Source organism: Temnothorax americanus, unplaced genomic scaffold, assembly GCF_048541705.1.
Source record: "Temnothorax americanus isolate GAGA-0224 unplaced genomic scaffold, ASM4854170v1 Scaffold11, whole genome shotgun sequence".
NCBI classification, from domain to species: domain Eukaryota; kingdom Metazoa; phylum Arthropoda; class Insecta; order Hymenoptera; family Formicidae; genus Temnothorax; species Temnothorax americanus.
Window position 1 is genome coordinate 3,163,114 of NW_027509242.1, and position 21,132 is coordinate 3,184,245.

General features: G+C 46.7%; 1 protein-coding gene and 2 long non-coding RNA genes across 3 annotated transcripts in view; all 3 read left to right on the forward strand.

Annotated features, from left to right (window-relative positions):
- The window catches only part of LOC143907013 (uncharacterized), a 222,245-nt gene that overhangs the window by 76,313 nt on the left and 124,800 nt on the right, over positions 1-21,132 (forward strand). The window lies entirely within an intron of this gene.
- Positions 37-21,132, forward strand: part of LOC143907020 (uncharacterized) — a 105,763-nt gene continuing 84,667 nt past the window's right edge. Inside the window, exon 1 of the long non-coding RNA XR_013259703.1 lies at positions 37-1,432. This is a non-coding gene — a long non-coding RNA (uncharacterized LOC143907020). The remainder of the gene's footprint in view (positions 1,433-21,132) is intronic.
- LOC143907005 (uncharacterized) lies at positions 4,555-9,127 on the forward strand. The gene is made up of 7 exons (XM_077423464.1): positions 4,555-5,355; positions 5,763-5,911; positions 5,979-6,121; positions 6,231-6,297; positions 7,044-7,167; positions 7,243-7,355; positions 7,866-9,127. Exons 1-7 carry the CDS (start codon positions 5,328-5,330, stop codon positions 8,208-8,210), a joined length of 969 nt encoding a protein of 322 aa, XP_077279590.1. The 5' UTR covers positions 4,555-5,327; the 3' UTR covers positions 8,211-9,127.

The window sequence follows — 21,132 nt, forward strand, 5'->3', positions numbered from 1 at the left end:
GCACGGATGGCTCGCCGCTCCGGCGTGGCGCGGCACGGCGCGGCACGGCACGGCATGGCGCGGCGCGACACGGCAAGGCGAAGCGAGGCGAGGCGAGGCGAGACGGGGCGAGGCGAAGCGAGGGCGAGGTTTGGCTCGGCACAGCGTGGCGCGGCGCGGCGCGGCGCGGCGTAGCGGCGGAGGATCGGTCGGAAGGCTCGCTTGCCTGCTCACGCGCGCCCTTGCCTGCGGCTACGTGCGGTCGTCTCCTATTCCTATCTTCCTCTTCTCTCTCTCCCTCTCCCTCTCTCTCTCTCTCTCTCTCTCTCTCTCTTTCTCTCTCTCTCTCTCACTCGCACGCTCGTTCGTTCGCTCGCGGCCGCGTCCTCGTCGCGCGCCACGTCGTGCCTCCGTCTCTCTCAGGGCCGTTTTATTGCCTAGCCACCGTGAAGCGGCGTCGAAGCAGGAACCGATTTGGATATCAGTGGATCTTTTTCTCCACTCTCTCCTCTCTCCTCTCTCTCTCTCTCTTTCTGCTATTTTCTATTTCTCTTTCTATCGTTTCCTTTTTTAAATCGATGCCTGGTTCGGCTGCACCCCCGCCTCTCTGGTTTCGGAATAAATGAGAATTAAAACTCGCTGCGCGCGGTGAGTACCAGTTAAATGCGTTTATGCTCACGGAGATGGATGCCGCGCGAAAGACAGTCGTTCTCACTTTTTCTCGTCTACACGAGATTCCGCAGGATATATGCAGTTGATCACGTTACTTGGCAAAAAAGCTTTTGATATATTAAATTGTATCGTTATGCGTATATATGTTGTATTTTTGGCAATTAATTAATTGCCAAAAAAAATATATATATATATAAATATTTGCCAATATATATATACATATATATCAAAATAATTGTAGCAGAAATAGATAGGGACAGAAGTAATCATCAGCTAGATATGTAAAATTTTGAATTGGAAAATTAAATATTAAAGTGTCAACTCTTTCTTATATAATTTACGAAAGTTACACACGTAGTAATAAAAGATGAATAAATTTTTGCTTCAAGCGCGGTCCCCGCGTTTTTCCGTTTGCCGAGCGACTATCCGCGGAATGTATCGCTGACATTTAACGGATCGCCGATATCGATCTTCGTATTAACTTAAATGGTAAGTCGCGTGCGATTCACGTTAGTAACGGCCATCAGGCTATGAAAAAGAAGAGTCGCGCGCGCTTCTACGCATCACGCGGCGCGGCACGCGATAAGGATCGTCGGGGTTCCGCGCGCGCGTCGGCCTTTAATCTCCCCCGTCTCGTAACGCGCGCGAAAAGTCAGCGGCGACGGTGACGGCGACGGCGACGGGCGACGGCGGCACGTCGTGTGCGACGAAACGACCGCAGGAGTAGGAGGTGAAGTGGAGGAAGAGGAGCAAAAAGCGCCGAGGCGACGGGTCGTGGTCGGTAGGTAGACGAAAGAAGGACAAAGAGAGGGAGAGAGAACGGGAGAGGCGGCGTGGCGGTGGGAGCTCAAACCGTGCCGCCGCCGTCCGGCTCGCCGAAGCGATGAGCCCTCGGGACGCGGGCAGCTCCGGTGGGGAACGGGGCACGAGGGAACCGAACCGAGCGTAGCGAGAGAGACGCGCGGGGGTGGCGACGAGGCATGCGACGGAAAGCCGTGAGGGAGCGAGACGGCCTCGTCGTCGTCGGCACGCGCGCCACGAAGCGCGTTACTCACACGCGCGCGCGGCTGGCTCGCCGAGAGGCGTGCGTGCGAACGAGACTGAACGCGAGGCCGCGCGTACGCTGCTCGCGAAGGTACTTATGGATGAGCGAGAATGTGCGAGCGAGTGAACGAGCGTGCGTGCATGCACGCGAGGAGAGCGGCGGCGGGCCTCGGTCGAGCCGGCCCTCCGACGCGTGCTCCCGCTAAAATCGCGGAGTTTCGAATGAAACGGTCATTATTTCGACCCGCGTATTTTTTGATTGCGCCGAAGGGTTGGTAAGAGGAGGAAGGGAGAGACAACGCGCGCGTCGCGACGCGCGAGGACGATTAACGCGGCGCGTTCGTGGCAGGTGCTTCGTGTAACGTAATGAAGCCGCGCGCCAAATATCGGGTCTCTCCTGCCCTTTCGAAAAATAAAGGGATAATTAAATCGTTTAATTAAATGCTTTTATATTTGCGTCATATTGATGTACATAGGGAGCCGCGAAATGTGTGTGTGTTTGTGTGTGTGTGTGTGTGCGGATCCTCTTTGACCGCAATGATTTCGCGCCATTCGGGCTTTCTGTATTTTGAATCTTACTTCTCAATTTGATGGAACAGAATAATTTTATAAACGGATCCTCTTTTGCTGGTGTATATGTTACACGTGACAAAGAGAAGTCTCGATATTTGTCGCTAAAAAATGCAGGAGATATTTATATATGCTGCATACAAAAAGAAGAGTTTAGCATATATAAAATAGTCGTAGCAAAAATTCTGAAAGCGATGAGACAGAGGAATCTTTCTCATATACATATAGTCTTTATTTAGAATTCCGAATTGAGAGAAGGAAATAATTTAGCGGCAAACTTTTATACAAAAACTTTTAAGTGCCAATCACGCGCGTTCGCGCATCGATACAACTGACGCACCTACAATTAAAAGAAAAACAGCGCCGTGTGTCAAACGGAGTCATCCCGAATCACATGTGCGCGTAAATTTTTTCCTCTACATCGGTATATCACAATATGATATATCTCGTGATAGTTTTCCGCGTTCTCGTAGGAAAATGTCAGTTTTTTCCCTCGGGTCCCTCTCGTCTATGCTCGGCTAGCCGCGAGTTTCAGCCGGAGCCGGACGCGAAACGGGCGGAATTAGCGAGCGAGTTTTTAATTTAAAACCCCGATTCGCCGTGCGCGCGCGACGTTGTTACCGCCGCGGCGCCGCTCTCTCCGCCGCCTCGTAACGACCCGGGGCATCGATAAGCAACGGCTCCACCGTGCATCGCGGAGTCACGGCCGAGCGAGGGAGCGAGATATTTTTCATCGTGCTCTCCGCCGTGCGCGCGTCGAGAATAATAGCACATCCGCGTAGTACGTATAGCCCGTACTCGGGGGGCTCTCCTAGTTAGGTACGCCTTCGAATAAGGAAACCGCCTCTTCTTGCTCGTCGAGCGCTCTCCTTCTCTCCCTTCTTCCCTCCTCGACATCCCTTTTTCCCGCCCGGAGCGAGCGAGCCTGCTCGCGTGCTGCCCGGCGTGTTCGCACGCGGGAGGAGAGTCGATGGAATCGCGCGAGATTCCATGAACGCGAAAGGTCGCTCTGATGCGTGAGAAGTAGCCGGACGAGAGGAGAAAGATGAGGCTGACGAGGGGGACAGACGATCCAACTCCTCGCGCGTGCTGGTACTTATCTGGCGATTCGTACGCGCTCATTGCGGCGACTTTCTCGGCACGGTGCAGCCAGCGAGAGAAGGAAACTTCTTTCCAAGTAATCTCGCCTACGTCCGCTTCAGGTAGCGGTCGGACGACGTCCTTGTCGGAAGACGGTGTCATCGAGGAAGACGTAGCGTTGCGGAGTGGATTCCGTACTCGTCGGCGGAAAGTCACTTGAATCGCCTCTCTGTCACGCATCGTTTTGCAGATATCGTGCGCTTTCCGTGAGGCTCAAACAACGTCGGATATTTAAGATATTATTATAAATACTATTTAAAGCAGATTTTAGAGCATGCAGGATAGATTAGAAGGATTTTTAAAACCGTTGGTTTAAATCAGTTAATTTGTTGTTGATTATTAGAATCTGATAATTTAAACTAACGTTTCTATGAAGCTGCGTCAAAAGTGCGTAACGTGGATGGATAACGCAAGTTTCGCGCTTCCGCGAGATGGAGGTCGTCGTTAGGTCTTACGTCGACGGAATTTAACTCAAGATTTAATCGCGCGGTACGTTCAGCTAGTTAAATCTTTTGTTAATCTTATCTAATTGTCATCTTTCCGTTCGTACCTCCTTCACCTTCATCCTACGTAACGGCAAACGATAGCTCGCCGGATCGAATCGAAGTCGCAGCGGGCGATCGCGAGCGCGCTGCAAAATCCAGCGCGCGCACCGCACCGCGCCCGGCTTGATTTACGACGAAAACTTTCGGGACACGCCGTAGGCGGCCGGCGCGGCGGCCGCGCGATGACGCGGAGAGTCCATCCTACTGTGGGAATCCCACACAAGGCAAGGCTCGCGCGCCGCTGGGTAGATAGATGGACATATATATACCTACATACCGCGCCTCGAGCCGGGCTTGCCGCTGCGAAACGTGCCGTCTGGAACTCGCTTGACCGCACCTACCGGGTGTCGTCGGAAGAACAGAAGGTACACCGTAAATTTGGGAGAAAAAAACGCCGCGCCGGCGTTTATCGTCCCTCGTGCTCTAATCTCTCTCGATGCAGGCACGTATGAATTTTGAGATTAAGTTTCTCGAGTGTTTTTTTTTTTCCATGAATGACATCTCGGCAGCGATATGTATCTCGACAATTCATTCGATCGCTTGCTCGCAAGTTTCTCTCGCAGCTCGGCGTGTTACTCGATTTTAACTGATATTAATATTGCGGATACACTCAAAGAAAAGAATTGTTGCAATAGTCAATTTTTATTGGCTGCATAAAAGTTTTCTGCCATAACTATTTAATTTTTGAAGCAGCAAATCGCAATTCCAATCTATGATTTTAGATAGGCCAACGTAACCAACTTTCAAAGGTAGTAAGTAGTTGGCTCATTAGGCAATTTCTTAGCTGCGGTGACCTTACCGACAAAGTTGATAAGACAGTTGGCCGGGCTAGCAAACTCAAATTTGTCTGTCGTGCAAGCGCTCGGCGATAGGAGTTTGTTTTCGTGATGTTCGCCGGGCCGCTGCAGCGCCGGGCTCTTTCCCGCGTAAATAACCACGTAACCGACTGAAGCCGTGCGCGTTCAGCGCGTTACGCATCACGCAGAAAATACGTGGATACGTGCCATGGTACTCTAGCCTGCTCCAGCCTAAGATCTATCGAAGAGACGAAATCGCTCGCACGTTCGCAGTAAATAGTGTAAGAGGAAGAGAGGAAGGAAGAGAGAGAGAGAGAGAGAGAGAGAGAGAGAGAGAGAGAGAGAGAGAGAGAGAGAGTGACCGGAAAAGTATTTCCAAGTGCGGTGCCAGACTGTGCGCGATTCGCAGTAATTAAAAGACTTATTTGTCGTTCAAACTCAACAAGAATCTCTTCGTCTCGATACTGATTCCATCATAAAGCCTCTTATATCAGAAATAAACGGTGAGAGAGAGAGAGAGTGACCGGCGGAAAAGTATTTCTAAGTGAGGTGCCAGACTGTGCGCGATTCGCGATTCAGAATGGTATCGATAAATATTCGAGCAATGAGTAAGTAAAAACTGTAACATCATAACTTTTAAAAAAAATATTAGTAGATATAATTAATTTAATAATTGCAGTAACTTCATAAGATATTTCTTCTACTTTATCTTTTATCATCTTTCCTTATTTACAAATTTCTCAATTTCTTGCAATTATAGACTTTTTTGTAATCGGGAAACTTTTACTTATTTTCTTCTGCATTTAAGCAAGGCATAATATTAAAAATAATAGAAATACATGACTAAAGAAAAGAACAAGAAGAAGAGAAAGTAGGGGAAATAATAGATCGTAATTAAATTTTCTTTATTAAATAGGACAGTAATGATATACGTATGTACGTGTGTGTGATGTATAATACTCGAAATTTGTAATATGTATAAATTATAATATAAATTTTTATGCTTGTGCTGAAGAACAAAAAGTTGATGAGGAATTACAAGTTAATGAGGAATTCCCTACTGATCCCCTGTCAATAGAGATTGAGATATCACAGTCACAGCAAGTAAAACGTTGCAAGAAAAATTCTTTGAATGAAAACCGAAAACCTACTTGTGTTTCAAATGTAAGTCCTTATTAAATATTGCCATTATTTAAAGTAATAAAAAATTACAAGTTAAATATTGTTGTAGGATGTAAGGCTTTATCTTGAACGAACAAGTGATGGCAAGAGCTATTTTGGTCTGTACAAAAATCAAGGCTTCGACAACGCTCTGAGATCAGATTTAGCAAAATACATAGTAACAGCAGAGTTAGCTAGTGATCCGAACAAACGGTGAGTGTGGTGCAATAAACTGCTGTTCGAATTATTTCACAGTTACTGTAATTAGTAATTACTAATTACTATAAATATAAACAAAATTAATGATATATATTTGTTACAGAATTACTTCGGATGATTTCAAGCGACTTAGTCAACAAATCATAGAACTTTTTCCTACGGAAATTGTGGTTAGTTTTAAATATTTTTTATTATTTTTTAATTTTTTAATAGTAGACTTCTATGCTCTCTTTATTTATGCTACATTCTATTTTATTTGAACTAGGATACTTGGTACATTCCGAGAAGAAAGAAGACTACTGGGACTGATCGAGCAGTACAACCTAAAGGAAAGCTATACGATCAGTACACGAAATTAATTGGGAAACTTAGAAAAGGAGAGCTTCGGAGTAGCAATTTACAGGAAGAAGAGCAGGACGTGAATGACTCTCATGACTTTAATGGTATATACCTATAGAAACAATATTTTGAATTTTAAACAATTCTTAAGCCCACTTTGACTCTCATTTGATACTATAACTACAGGATATTATATATGATGATATATTATAAATGACAATTATATATATATTATATATTATGATATTATGAGAGAGAGAGATCACACATAGGAGAGGGTTCTTCAGAAACATAGTTAGATAACCTACAGTGGTTACGAAGATGCCTGGAGCCACAGAATGAGGCCATTATAAAGTGGAAAGAGACTGCCTCCATAAGACTTTTGAAACTCAGAAATACGGAATACAGACAGAAAAAAGGCAAACACTTTATTGGTGCAATTACTGACTACTTCAATGAATTTCGTATTTTGCGACAGCCTTGGGGTTATATTTTGGTAAATTGCTAGGATTAAAATTTTATTATTCTATTTTTTAAATATTTGAAAATAATATATTGTGTATTTGTCCAATTCCAGTTGGAACAAGACTTCAGCTACCTGTACCCTAATCATTCAATGCAACTTTTGTCCAATTGGGAGAAAATTGTTCAAAGAATAAAAAGTCTTTTAAAGACTAATATAATATCCTCAACTCCTGAAGGTAATACATTCAAAAAAGTTTAGTTTTTCTCTCTTTTTTCAATAGAAACTCTTTCCAAGGCCTATTTACTTTCAGAGGAAACTGTGGAGGTGTTGCTAGCAATCCCAACACTTTTCTCTCCAAAAAATGTTGGAAGGTGGCGTCCTACGGCTGCAGATTTAAGTGCTGGTTTCCTGCTGCATATCAAGGTAATAGATATTTCTGTCTTTGGGGATGTTGAACTTCAAAACTTTATCGAAAAAAAATATATATACAAGGTATCCGTCCATAAATGCCCGGGTAAATATTTTGCAGCTGGTCGAAGTTATAAGAAAGTTTAATAAGAGTTTGCATGGTCTGATTTTAAGATATTTCAGTGCGTAGATTAAAATAGCCTACCCTGTATATATAGTGTGTATGTAAGACTTTCCTCTGTAATGTTTACGTCGTATTAGTTACACAGATTTAAAAACGCTTTTAAACAATAAAAGTACGTGCGAAATTAAAGTAGAGTATTATTCAATATCAGGTGAAAACGATACAAAAATCGATATTGTAATTTTTTTCCGATTGGATACATCAGATATTTCACATCATAATTCAGCAGTCATTTCAGCATCCCCTTAAAACATATTAATAATATTGCAAGAGAAAAGAGAAGGTAATGTAAAAAATATTTCTAGAAAAATGTTTTTGTCAAATTTAAACTGGTTTTTTAGGCTTTACGAGACTTGGAAGTGCAAGTGGAACGCATGAGGCAGAAGCTATTTGCTGCTAAGAAGCAACTTCAGCCGTTCCCTGTCATCATTGGTGAAAATACAGCAAACATAACAGAATCATATGTTTATATCGACAATTTTCCGTATAAGGTAGAGAGCCCTTTAAGTGCAATAGATGTGTGTTTCAAAGCGTATAAGGCTTTGCATGCATCCTATCCCTTTCAGAGTAGTCAGCCATGGCTTTTTCTTCAGCAAGCTATTTATCAATTGAAATTTCAATGGGATGAACATGTACCAAGTGTAGCAACATTGGTGAATGAATATTTACAGTTAACAGATGATTAAATTACTTTAATTTTGAGTTGGGAATAATTTTGTTTTGCATTAAACTTTAATTAATTTTTAAATATTTTTAAATGTCCGAAAAGAAAATATCACAATGATAAAGTGTGTAGGGCAAGATTGTAATTTAACTTTGACCTCTGTCAATGCTCTACATTTGCATTTAAGTACTGCTCATAAATTTGATGAGATTACCGAATATAAGTGTCAAGTACCCCAATGTTTATCAGATTATAATTCATGGAGAAAATTCCGAAAAATGAATGATGGCAAATATTTTATTTCTACAAGGCATGCATTGTGAGTATGTACTGACAAATATGTTAATGATTTATCATAAAATTACTTTAATTTAGAATATGCGGTGTAAATGCTTTCAAAAATAAATTAATGTCATTTGAAAATAATTTGTCTATTTTTTAATACTGTTTGTTTTGAAATAAAACTGACCATCAACCGATTAAAGCATTTTGGTGTTGCCTTCAATCTTGTGCATATTTTTATCATCTTATCTGATTGTATTATATGTATACAAATCATCTGCACAAAAAAAATTGTTGTAATATTTTTAGGTGTTCATATATTATAACTTTTTTTCCGTGCAGATGGTTTGCGCAATCAAATAAGATAGTCGTAACAATATGCACAGGATGGCCACTATGCAGGAGTAAGTTGACTGGAGCAACCAACTAGTAGGCCATCACGCGGGAGTTATTGGTTAGGGAGTAGCCAATCAGCAAGCCCCTGTAAAGTAGGCAATTGGTTGGAGCAGCAAAGTCACGTTTTAACTCCAACCAAGCTTATAGCAGCATTGAAAACTGGTTGCTGCAGCCGACTGAAATGCTGTGCCATATTTGACCATTGAAATTGGCTGACGAAGTCAATTCGAGGCTACTGCAGCCAATCTTTTCTTTGAGTGTATGCGTTACACCTACGCGCGCGAATGACGTCAACGTCAATTTTCACCGATCGAGAATTTCCTGCCGTCAACGTCCTAGGCCAGGCTGTACGAATTTCAGGGAGATATATCGAACTAATCCGCAAACATATAAATCTCTTGGAAAAAATATATATTTCCATACGTATCGCGTCGTAATCAAGAGAAATACGTTTCATTCCGCCAGTGATTAGAATTCATGTCGGAGTCTGACATCATAAGCTGTAAATCATAAGCTGAACACCGTAAAGAGATCGATTTTAGAAAATCTCTTTCGATTTAATCCGCGCGGCATCAATTGATTGACTTGTCCGCTTCGCAAATTGTTTTATTCCCAATTTTCGTTTTTATTTAAATTTGGAAGTGTTCTGCTTTAAAAAAATGAAAATTAACGTAAAAATCGTTCTAATCTCCCCTACTCTAATCTATTTTAAACAGTATTTATAATATTATCTTAAATATACGATATTAATATTAAAAAAAAAAGAAAATCCGGCGGCTCGTCGCGAAAAAACGCTCGTCCCGTTGTGTGCGCGCGTATCCATCCACCTATATATAAACCACCTACGAAGTGCGGGCACACCGCCACATGTAAGCGTGCACATATCTGGATCGCCGAGGAACCCACTCACGAACGTCAAGCCCATTATTCTCGCAGACGCCGGGCGGTCGGTTGGCTCATTGGCTGGTCGGTCGGTCGGTCGCTCGGCCGCTCTCCTCTCTCTGAGAAAGCGCGGAACCGACACCCGAGCGCAGCGTCGGCGGCGAGACGTATGAGGAGAAGGAGGATGGAAACACGACGGAGACGCCGCGCCGGAGGAGTAGCAGCCGCGGGGCAAAAGCGGCCGAGAAAGGCGAGACTATTTTGTCCCACGGCGAAGACCCGCAAGAGCTCTTCGGCGACGAGGCGGACGGAGAAAAAGGAGAAAGAGAAAGAGGAGGAGGAGGAGGAGGAGAGACGGCGAGCGAAGACGGCGGTAGCGGACGCGCCGGAGCGGAGAAAGAGGGAAAGGCGTTCCGAAGCTTTTTGCGTGCGCGTCGCGTCGTACCGCGTCGCCGTCATGCCGAGCCACGCCGAGCCACGTCGAGTCGGGCCACGCCGCGGTTAGATCGACCGCGGTGGCTAGGCTGAGACGCGCCCAGGCGGAACTGCCAAGGCCGCGGTCGCCTCGCGTGTGCGTGTTCGTTGCGTGCGCGTGTTTGCGCGCGGCTCGGCGCGGCGCGACGCGACGGCACGCTCCCGGGCGTGTCGTTGACGGTGGCGGTGCACGACCTGCGAGGTGACGGAGCGAATTCACGACGGCGCGGCGGCGGCGGCGGCGGCGGCGGCGGCGAGACATTACGCACCGCAACGAGAGACGAGGCTCATTAGTGCCGCGCGCTCTGTACTTCCTCTCCGTCTCCCTTTCCTACCCTTACTAGGCACGATAGGGGAATGGGAAATGTGTGTAAGTCGTGCAAGAGTGCGTGACGTCGTTTCTTTATATTTAATGCGTGAGAATTCGACCGGCGGCGTCTTTTACGTAATTACATCACGACGATGTGTCTCTTGATTACCGATTTTAAGCGAATTTAAGCAGACTTAAGACTAGCAACTATACCGCTCCAATAATAAAGCTTACTGTCTTTGTCGCTGTGTATCTGGAAGATTTTTTTTCTCACATCCAATTAATTGAACGTTCGCAATAATTCACATTGTCTTTCCGCCCCATTTATCGTGTCATCGAAAGCTGCCTGTATACGCGCGACCCAGAACCGTGTAGACGTCCGTCCCGTCTATCACGTGCGCATATACGTATACGTGTATCGCGCAGCGTATCATCGTCTCGCCGCGCCGCTTTTTCCTCGTCGCGCGTCGCGTGTGTGTGTGTGTGTGTGTGTGTGTGTGTGTGTGTGTGGTGTGTGTGTGTGTGTGTGTGTGTGTGTGTGTGTGTGTGTGTGTGTGTGTGTGGTGTGTGTGTGTGTGTGTGTGTGTGTGTGTGTGTGTGTGTGTGTGTGTGTGTGTGTGTGTGTGTGTGTGTGTGTGTGTGTGTAAAAGCGATAATCGGCAAACGCGCGCGGCTGGCTGCCGAGCGAGACGAATCGCGCGCGTTTGCCGGCGGCAACGGACGCGACGCAGAAAATACAGTCGTGTATTTTTAATGAATCCCGCCTCGTCGCGCGCGTGCGAGTATGCGGACGCGTCGCGTTTCGCACGTACGCCCCGCGCCGCTTTCCACGCTTTCGCGACGTCAATATCAAGCGCACGCGGCCCTGACTCATATCTCTCTCTTTCTCTCTTTCTGTCTCTTTATCCTCACGCTCGAGTCGCGCGCGATCCCGGGACCGGGACCCCCTCGGCGAAATAATAAGCAATTGTAACGAGAGAGAGCGTACGGATGTCACCTGCGTTTTCAGAAAGCACTCGGTTTTATTAACTAAAAAAATGTTATTGAAAATTCTCGCTTAGCATCGGACTCGTTCGTTCCGTAATGTATCTTGAAACGAAAGAAATTAATTATAACGAAAAAAAATTCGAAAGATAGAAGCTTGCGAGTTTTCGAGGATCATTCTCCTTAATTGAGAAAGGATAACGTTGGTAACGAGAGATTACGCCTGTCACACAGATAAAATTATTGAGAAACTTGTTCAAATGTGACGGCGCGTCGATACGGGCTTACGATAAATTCCGGTCGCCGCACGAAGTGTCTGTAAAGTATAATGTGAAACGGACGCGAGATAAGATACGGATAAGATATAGGATAACGCGCTTTGAGCGTCTAGCTGTTTCGATCAGGATTCACTCGGTGTCGAGAGCCGCGCGACGCATCTGCAATTTTACGACAACAATTCCGCGATGGCTTTAATTCTACAATTATCTCCCGTATATCCTAGATATCCCTCGGTATTTTTCCGCGGCGTATACGCTATGTGCTAGATTTACCATTTCTAATGGGTAATACGGATCCGACGAGAGAAAGAGAGGAAGATAGATAAGGTGCGAGCGAGATAGAGGAGGCTCTGCTCGATGGCTTCGGCATCGATCGTTCTCGGGGAGCGGGGGGAAAGGGGGACAGAGAGGAAAATAAACGCGCGAGAGAGCGAGAAGCGCGCACGAGAAATTCGAGACGCCCGGTGTCGAAATGCTATCCGCGCGGCATGCGAGAAAGGACAATCCTCATTAAGGAGAGCGCGAGAGCCTGCGGTGCGGCTCGACTCGGCTCGGCCTGGTGTCGCGTCGTCGCACAGCCGCGTCCAACGCGCGCGAGCAATTTCCACGCGAGTTCCAGCGTGCCGCGCGATGCGCGGAATGCGCAGCAGACAGGCAGGCAATGCCGATAAGGAGGCTATCGCCGCTCGATCGACTCTTTTGCCATCTCGCGCGTCGCGGGCGTCGCCCCGGTTTCCGTTCACCGCGCGTTCTGTTAGTTAACTCACCGACGCGTAGCTCCGCGTAAATTTAAGCGCACAGCTCTCCGCGCGCTCGTGTAGTCGATTCGACGCGACGACGCGCTCGCGGCGCCGGCGGCCTCGTCGCGCACGGTATCTATTCTTATCTCCGGTGTACTCATCCCGCGTGAGCGTTATCGCGATCGGCGCTGGCAGATGAGTTAAGTAAGTAGATGGCTTCTCCTCGGCGTCGCGGCACTCCATCTCGGTCGCAGCCACGTTGCATTTGAGAAGCCGATCCGCGTTCGTCGTTCCCGACGAAGTCTCGAAAAATATCACATCGGGTATCTTTGATGACACACGTGTAACTCCGTCTCTATCATGAAAGATTAAGAAAATATCTATCTTCAGCAAATATCCCTAATTTTTTTTAAAAGTAAAAGACTAAAGGGACAAAATTCGTCTAAAAAAAACCACACATTTACTGCTACCGGAGAGTGCGCGTTCCAACACTCTTGCACAAGGGAAAGGGGCACGGAGCTAAAATTTTCCAATTTTCCTAAAGCTGAGGAAAAATCGGAGAACGCGCGGCATGCGCCAGAAAGACGGCGCGCGAGCGCCAGCAGCCTCCGAATCTGGCAGCTCGTAAACACGGCTTTATGCGCGCGCTTCCGCACTTTCTTTCCGGAATATTTATTTCAGCGGTCTCACACGGCGGTATCCTTGCGTCGCGCCGATCTCTGCTCGCCTCCGGCGACGACGGCGGTAACGGCGGCTTCCACAACGCAAAAAGCCATGACGATGGTATAAGGTCGCGCGCCAGTGCTGTAAAGCGGTCCACGATGCGTCGGGGAGAACGAGGGGGGGAGAACTCGAAAGTAAGGACAATGACAGAAAAGGAGAGACGGACGGGAGCGCCATTTACAAACGGTAGCCGAAAAAAAAATACATATATATAGTCCATATGTATGTACGTACATATGCGCGCTTGGCTCGTATAGTCGCTGAACGACGCATCCGTGTTTCGACACGAGCACGCCGAGGCAGCGAGCCAGCCGACCGACCAACCGACCAACCGACCGACCGACCGACCGACCAGGCAGCAGCCAACCGTCCAGTCGACCTGGTCATTATAACTGCCAGGCTAACGCCAACGGGCTATGCATCATTAATGGTCCTCGTGCCACTGCCGGCCGCGGCTCCCACGATACGCGGCCGCGTATATATTCGCCGTCGCCGCGGCCGCTGGGTCGTTCCGCGACGCGCATTTTCATAATTTTCCACTGGGTGTTCGCGAAACGCGCACATCGGCGTTGTCCGTTATTCGCTTCGTGGCACAGAAATTTGCGTAGTAGAGGCATCCGATCGAATTGCTCAATAGATCGACTTCGATCTCGATCGTACCTTCTCCGAATTTGGAATTAATCTTCTCTTTACATTTTCGTTATTTTAACGAAATGTATATTCACGCGTTTTATTGTAACGCAGTGTCCAATTAATCCGTCTGATTAATTTATTTGTCCGAAAGATAAAGGACGCGCGTGCGGCTCCCCGAGGAAATCTCTGGCGGCGCCAATGCGCGGGGCGTCGTCGCGCGGCGCGGCGCGGCGCGTTCCCGACGCGTCCAATATTTATTGCGAGTTATTACGCGCGCTCGCGCTGCGGATACGCATAGCACGTCCGTTCTGGGTAGCTCCCGCGTCGCGCATCGACGGCGCGTCTCGGCTTTTACGGCCGGGAGATATCGCGGCGAGGCGCGACGCGACGCGCCGAGGGAAACCAATCGTAACCTGAATGTTTACGACGCGTGCGATTGCGATCGTCAGGCACGAACGATCGAGGCCCGCGCGCGGATGCCCGGTTTAATTGTAAGTAACGGTATAGTCGGGGCCTCTCCCCGAGTGGCGACAACGTGGAATCCGCGCCCAGGCGGAAACGAGAAGACGAAAGAAACGGCGCGCGGTCGCCCGTCACTCGTTTATCTGTCGAACTCAATTTTGATTTTGTCGCAGCTTTTACTCGTCTCGAACTCGACGACTTCGCGCTACGCCGAGGACACGTCACGTATCTCTTTGCCGTAAAATTCACTTATTTTTTATTTAGAGATACTTAGATGAGAGATCTGAACTTTTTTCGGTTTTAGATCCGTGCACGCGCTTTCGTGACCGACAATGAGATCTTCCTTATCACTCGTGTCGTAAATCGCGTATATAGTCATTGCAGAATTATCATCGATACTCGGCGGCGGACGGCTCTCTGTTTCCGATACATAACTGCATGCTTAGCGAAGCGCGCGCGCGCACGCGACTATAAGTCACTCCCGGCGCATACACAATGAGCATACGTCGGCGGGCGATTATTTTTATCCCAACTAGCCGTGCTGACTACTTAGCGCGACGTGGACGACTAAAAGTGCCATTAATACACGGCGGGAAACAATACGTCTCTCTACAGACGTTGTTAACGGTCAGCGGGGTTAAACGTGTTTCGCACTTGTAACGAGATCGACACTGAATATGCGCTATTTAGCCATCGTTGAATCACTGTGCGTACGCGCTACAAGGTCTAGTGCAGTCTGGCGCAGCCTAATGCAGTCCGATGCATGTATGTATATATATGTGTGTATATATATATATATATATATATATATGTAGGTCCAGAGGTATGTTCCGGGACTGTTTACGTTTTTTGAAATGTACAGTCCTGGAATATAACGCATATATATGTAATCAGATTCAAAAAACTGTCCCGAAAAATGCCGTAGGACATCAATTTTTTCCAGGACAGTCCTGGAAACTGCCAAATGTCCCGGAATATACCGATATCAAAAATAAAAGTCCCGGAACATACTTCCAGACCTACATATATATATATATATATCTATGTGTGTGTAGCGGCGCGATAGTTACGCAAATTAACTCCTCGATTAAGCATACCGCTGGGAAGCGCGCGACTTCCCAGATCGATCGATCGCCCGCTTGACGTTGCGTAACGACTCTCGCCTCCGTCTCTCCTCCCGTCGTCGATCGTCAGGAACGGGTCCGTCAGGATCCGACGAATTTACGGGAGAATTCCGTCATCAGCCACGCCGTCGGATCCACGTTGCGGATCATGCCGGTGAGCACCTCGCTACATATCGAGAATGCCGCGCTATCGAGACGCGTTACGGGAATATATCGTTGAAGATAGGGAGAGAGAGAGAGAGAGGGCAAGCGCGTTCTTGGATTTCGATTTTTCCTCGGTCGATCGCGCGGCATCGGATTCCTTTTTTCATTTCGCGAGGAAAGCGTCGCAAATAAGATCGTAAGCCATCATCGACTAGGCGCGCGACGATTCGGGGGGGGGGGGCAATTTCGCCCGCAACACGGATTCCACGTCGCGCCGGGACGCGTTGTAAGCGCGGGACCATCCCGCGCCGTGTATACACGAGCCGCGTTTTCCCAGCGGCGAACGGCGCGGCGATAGAGTCGAGCGTGTGCTAGATAGAGCGAGACGTTTGCCGACGTCCGTGGTGATAGGCCGCGGTCGGGAGAAAAGCGAGCGAGCGACCCGACCGGGAGAGATTGTACATGCGGGCATTTGCATACAAACGTCACCCAGGGTTTGCGTCCCCATTAATTATACGGCGCGACCAATGAGCCAGTACGTACCTACCTACCTACCGGGTACCTCTTTGTGTGCGTGCGTGCGTGCGTGCACGGCGTTGCGCGCGCGCGTGTGTGTGTGCGGCGCGCCGTTCGTGGCTCTTGTACTTCTCGCGCGCGCGCGCTACTTCGATTATTATTCACGCGAGCGCGCCGCACACATATACCGAGGGAGGCGCGCGAACTTATCTTATCACGTTGGCCGCGGCGGCGGCCAACGAGCACGACCTGTCTCCCCGCTTCCCCGCTTGTCGGGGACTGACCGCTGCCGGCTGACGACCATGTCTTATCGACGCCCCGTTTCCCTAATGCGCGCACGAGCGCGAACGCTCGTGTCATACGCCGCTTAATATCGCCCTCGATATCGCCCGTACGTGCGATATTGGGGTGACCGCTACTCTCGCGGCACGCGCGGCACATCACCATGCGCGGAGAGATACTTGGGCTAAATCGTCGTCGATTTCTTCTTATCAGTCGTGGACGCTGTTCTCTGATAATCTCATAATCTTTTTGATTACGAGCTCGAGCTCGTAACTCGCGAGAGGCTACCACGTGAAGCTCCGGGACAGAAACGCGTTCTTTGACGTGAATTTGAGATCAGCTCCGCAGAAATTTGATTGGCGAAGTTAAATTGATTAGATTAATACGAAAAGGGAAATCAAATAATCTCGGCAAATTATATCAAGGACAACGACAATAAGTAAGTAACGGGACTTTATTCGTCGATGGATTCGAACTTTGTTCCGCGGCGGAAATGTAATTTATAATTTCGAGGATATATACGGGGGAGGCATATTTAACTTGGAAAACAATGACAGAATAGAAAACAGTGACAAAAATTAAATAGATGAAGCGTTTGCTGGAAATTTTGAAAAACTTTTTGGATTAAATATTAAATTGTTTTCTACTCAAGAGCGGGTCATTCTTAAGTCATTTCAAAATATAAATCTATTCTGAGTGTTTCATTTGATACGCTCTGATTTCTTTTTGCATAAATGGTCACCTGTGGTGATTTTTACACCCCAATTAAAAGTCATTGTTATTAAATATATATTGCATATTTTTGATTGTTATTCTATAATTTATTAGGATTTGAAGACACACAATATATAAATAGATACATAACATTTTCTGACAAAAGTAAGGAGAAACTAAAGAAATATTTGAAATTGAAAAAAGCACATTAAAATTACTGTGAGCTTCATTACGTGAGTTTCATTTTTTCGATACTGCGGTATAAAAATTACCCCAAACACCCGTTCCCGGGGGTTAAGACGAGATTCAAGTGAAATAATTACAAAGTGTGATATCGATGTTCTCTATCCGGTTCTATATACAAATTTAAACATTCTCTCGAATTTCAAGTTCTTTCGAGAGATTATTTTCCGCTATGATCGTTTAGCATTTACGTATTATTCATAAACGCTATTTTTTCTACTTTTTCTTTTCATTACCATAAATGTTGTACTCGACTCCGCAGCTATCGTCTGTCTCATTTTTCATCACGAAGTTAATCCCATCGGAAAGTGAATAAATCATGATAAATGAATTTTCTCGCTCCATAACTTCCACGCTGGGCCTGTTCCTGTCAAATAAAGACTTGACGCTATCTTGAGAATTCGATGAAGGTCGAACTGCCGCGCGCGCTTGGGCACACCTCGTGGGCATAAGTGGGCGTAACGAGACCCGTAAATAGACCCTGCCGCGCGCGATGCCGTGCCGCGGAAATTACTCGGGATTAGCGATTATATCGTAGAGCCGGACCTCGTGGCCGTCTCCCGGACGCCTCTCTCTCGATTTTGCATGGAGATTTCAGGAAAAAAAAAAGTCCCGGGTACCGAATATTTTCCTTCAAATCCTACGGCGCGGAAGACTCCTGAATAATTTCGCAGTCCGAGACACCGGCGGAATGCACGCCCCCGGCTCTTAAAGCTTCCGGATTTGCGAGCGCCAGACACATCGGGCGGACGCTCCGACGCGAAAATTTTAATAAATGGAACGACATTTCCATGGTCTTACGTTCGAAATTCGCATTCGACCTCGGAATGCGAATTTCCAACTGTGCCTGTAACATATTCGGCCCGAGAAATATCGTATATTAATAAATATCTTCATGCGACAAAATAGACAATTATTAAGTCGGCTCTTTCAGAACGCGAGATTGATCACGGATGTTGAGATAATCTATCGAAACAGAATTGTCTCTCGGCCTATGTATCGTGTGAGAAACGGAGGGTAAGACGCATTACGAGGGCCACGTGTCGGCGGAGCGTCGAGTATCTTCCGCGAAATTATCGGCAGGAATCTCGATTCTCGCCGGGAACGGCCTTGAGGGTCATTAAGGGCCGGCCGAGAGTGGCCCAGGCTGCAAATCATCAATAGCGCCCTGGTCTTGGCCCGGGCCGAATTAATTTCCTATGACTTCCGCCATTTCGCCGTCCAATCGCGCGGCTTGTCTCCGGCGTATCTCCGGATATCGGGGAATTGAGACATTGGGCAAGAGAAAGAGAGAGAGGGGGGAGAGAGAGAGAGAGAGAGAGAGAGAGAGAGAGAGAGAGAGAGAGAGAGAGAGAGAGGAGAGAGAGAGAGAGAGAGGCCGGATCGCCATTTATTTGTTGCCTCGATAAAAGCCGGACCTTAAGCATATGGATGAGCCGATCGCGGGGAACGACGTCAACGCTGCTGACTCGACGGGATTCAGAGTGTACGGCGGTACCTACTTGGACGACGCGGTACGGGACGCGTCTCTTCGTCCCTTAAATCCGTCCGTGTTGCGACATATTTATGACGCAGATCTTTCTGGAAAAAGAGACCGCCTACAAAAAATGCATGTCTCTCGTCCGTGTTTAATAGTTCCCGATTTTCTAAAGCCCTTAACAGTTCAGGAAATGACATTTATTTGATAGAATTTAGATTTTATCTACTATAAGATAAAATGTTAAAAATTCATCTAGGAATTTCGTCTTAGGTATGTAGGTACTGCATACGATATATAATCACAGATTACGATATAAAGAAAGTTTTCTTATGTACATTCCATAGATAAATGAAAGATATATATGCCTTAAAGGTAAAGAATCGTATATCTCCAGTTTTTGTCAAAAAATTAGAGTTAATATACTTTTTCCAATATACCAAGAGTTTAAATTACATGTATAACGATAAAGGGTTTTAGGTTTATTATTATATACTAATTCTCCTAAGATACAATGATTACATGTATAACGGTAAAGGGTTTTAGGTTTATTATTATATACTAATTCTCCTAAGATACAATGTTCAGAAAAGGTCGTAACGGAAATTTTCATAGAAATAATAAATTTTAAATCTTATTTTCTCTAAATTTCTAATAATGGAGATACGATTCTTCATCTAAGATACAGATATATAATACTTAGAAAACTGGTATTATTCGACGCAATATCAGCATTAATTTAATTTCGCACTTCCGTCGGTGGAAGAGCGAAATTATTCCGCTCTTCCACCCTCCCTTTTACCGTCGCTCTCGTCTTTGTCTTCGGGGATGCGCGTACATCGCAGGATGTGCCGCGGGCGGTGGAAGGGGGCCGCGGGAGGGAGGATGGAGGACGGAGCGGAGAAAAAAAGTGGGCGACGACGAGAGAGCGAGAACGAGAGATGGATGCTCGCACGCGACCGCTCGGGTCACGTGCGTCAACATCCCTTTCCCTGCTTTTTCCCCCGTCACCCTGTTCTCTGCCACCCCGTCCCCACGCCCGTCTCGCCCTCCAACCGTGCGCCGTGGTATCCTTTTTGCCTTCGTCCTCGCTATTTTTCTTGCCTACGACCGCCGCGTTTTCTCGCACGTGACGCGGCTATTCGACAGCTTTTTTCTGATCACCTGGTCTCTCGGGTCTACTCTAATCGCAAATGGCCTCTTCCTCGGGCACACTTCTAAACAGAAAACTCCTAATAGCTTCCATATAGGCATATTTTAAGCTCACGCCTCGAGATGTTGAACGTAATACTAAATATAAATACTGGAAGTTATCGAAATTTCGCTGTTCAAAAGTTCAAATCTTGTTCATTACCGAATGACTGCATGGCTAAGCGTGATGAAAATACTAAAATTGTACGAATTTTCATTGATTGAAATTGAATGACACAAGAGTATTTCTTGAAATATTCCTCGGTGTGTTTGTGTTCCAATCAAAGTATTCTTATAATACATCGATTCAAAGGATTTGGGACATATATACAACTCTTCTAAATGTAATTTCATCACCTTTATGCAGTACTAAATTCTTCACGAAAGATATTAAAATATTCTGGAGCAAATTGATGAAAGAAACAAGATTTTTCCACGTTACGTAAAACGTTGATATATATACACACATGTATGTAACGTCAATTTTTTTCACATTTTCCATTCCGTTTTCTATCAAATTCTAATAATATCAATAGCTACCTGCAAACAAAGTTGGCACGCTCTCGCTTCTTATTCACCTATCTTGTAATACGGAGCATCCTATAGAGTTCTCTCGATATTATGTTTACGGACTCAAGAAAAATTCGCATTTGGTTCTGCGTCTCTCGCGGGGTTATACTCAGAGCGCCAATAAAGGTTCCGCTCGCTCAAGCATCGCGGAATACACGAGCGCGGATCGTACTTAATAGCCGGGGCCAGACGACCGTTCCCGCGCGGTGTGAACCAAGTCTTGTACGCGCGCGGCTGCTGAAAACGCGATGTGTGCGCGCGCGCGCGTCGTCAGCGCTCTATATTACGTCGTTACGGGCGCCTCCGTCCGCCTCTGTGTGCGTGCACATCGCGAGCACGCGTGCACGTCCGCGTTTCCAGCGGGCGTGACGAGCGGCGTTTATTGCGAGGGAGGTCTTGCTCCTTTAATGGCCCTCGCGTGCCCGCCGTATTGTCGGCCGGATCTACCTCTCGCTCTGCCTCTCTCTCTCTCTCTCTCTCTCTCTCTCTCTCTCTCTCTCTCTATCCGCCGCGTTCACC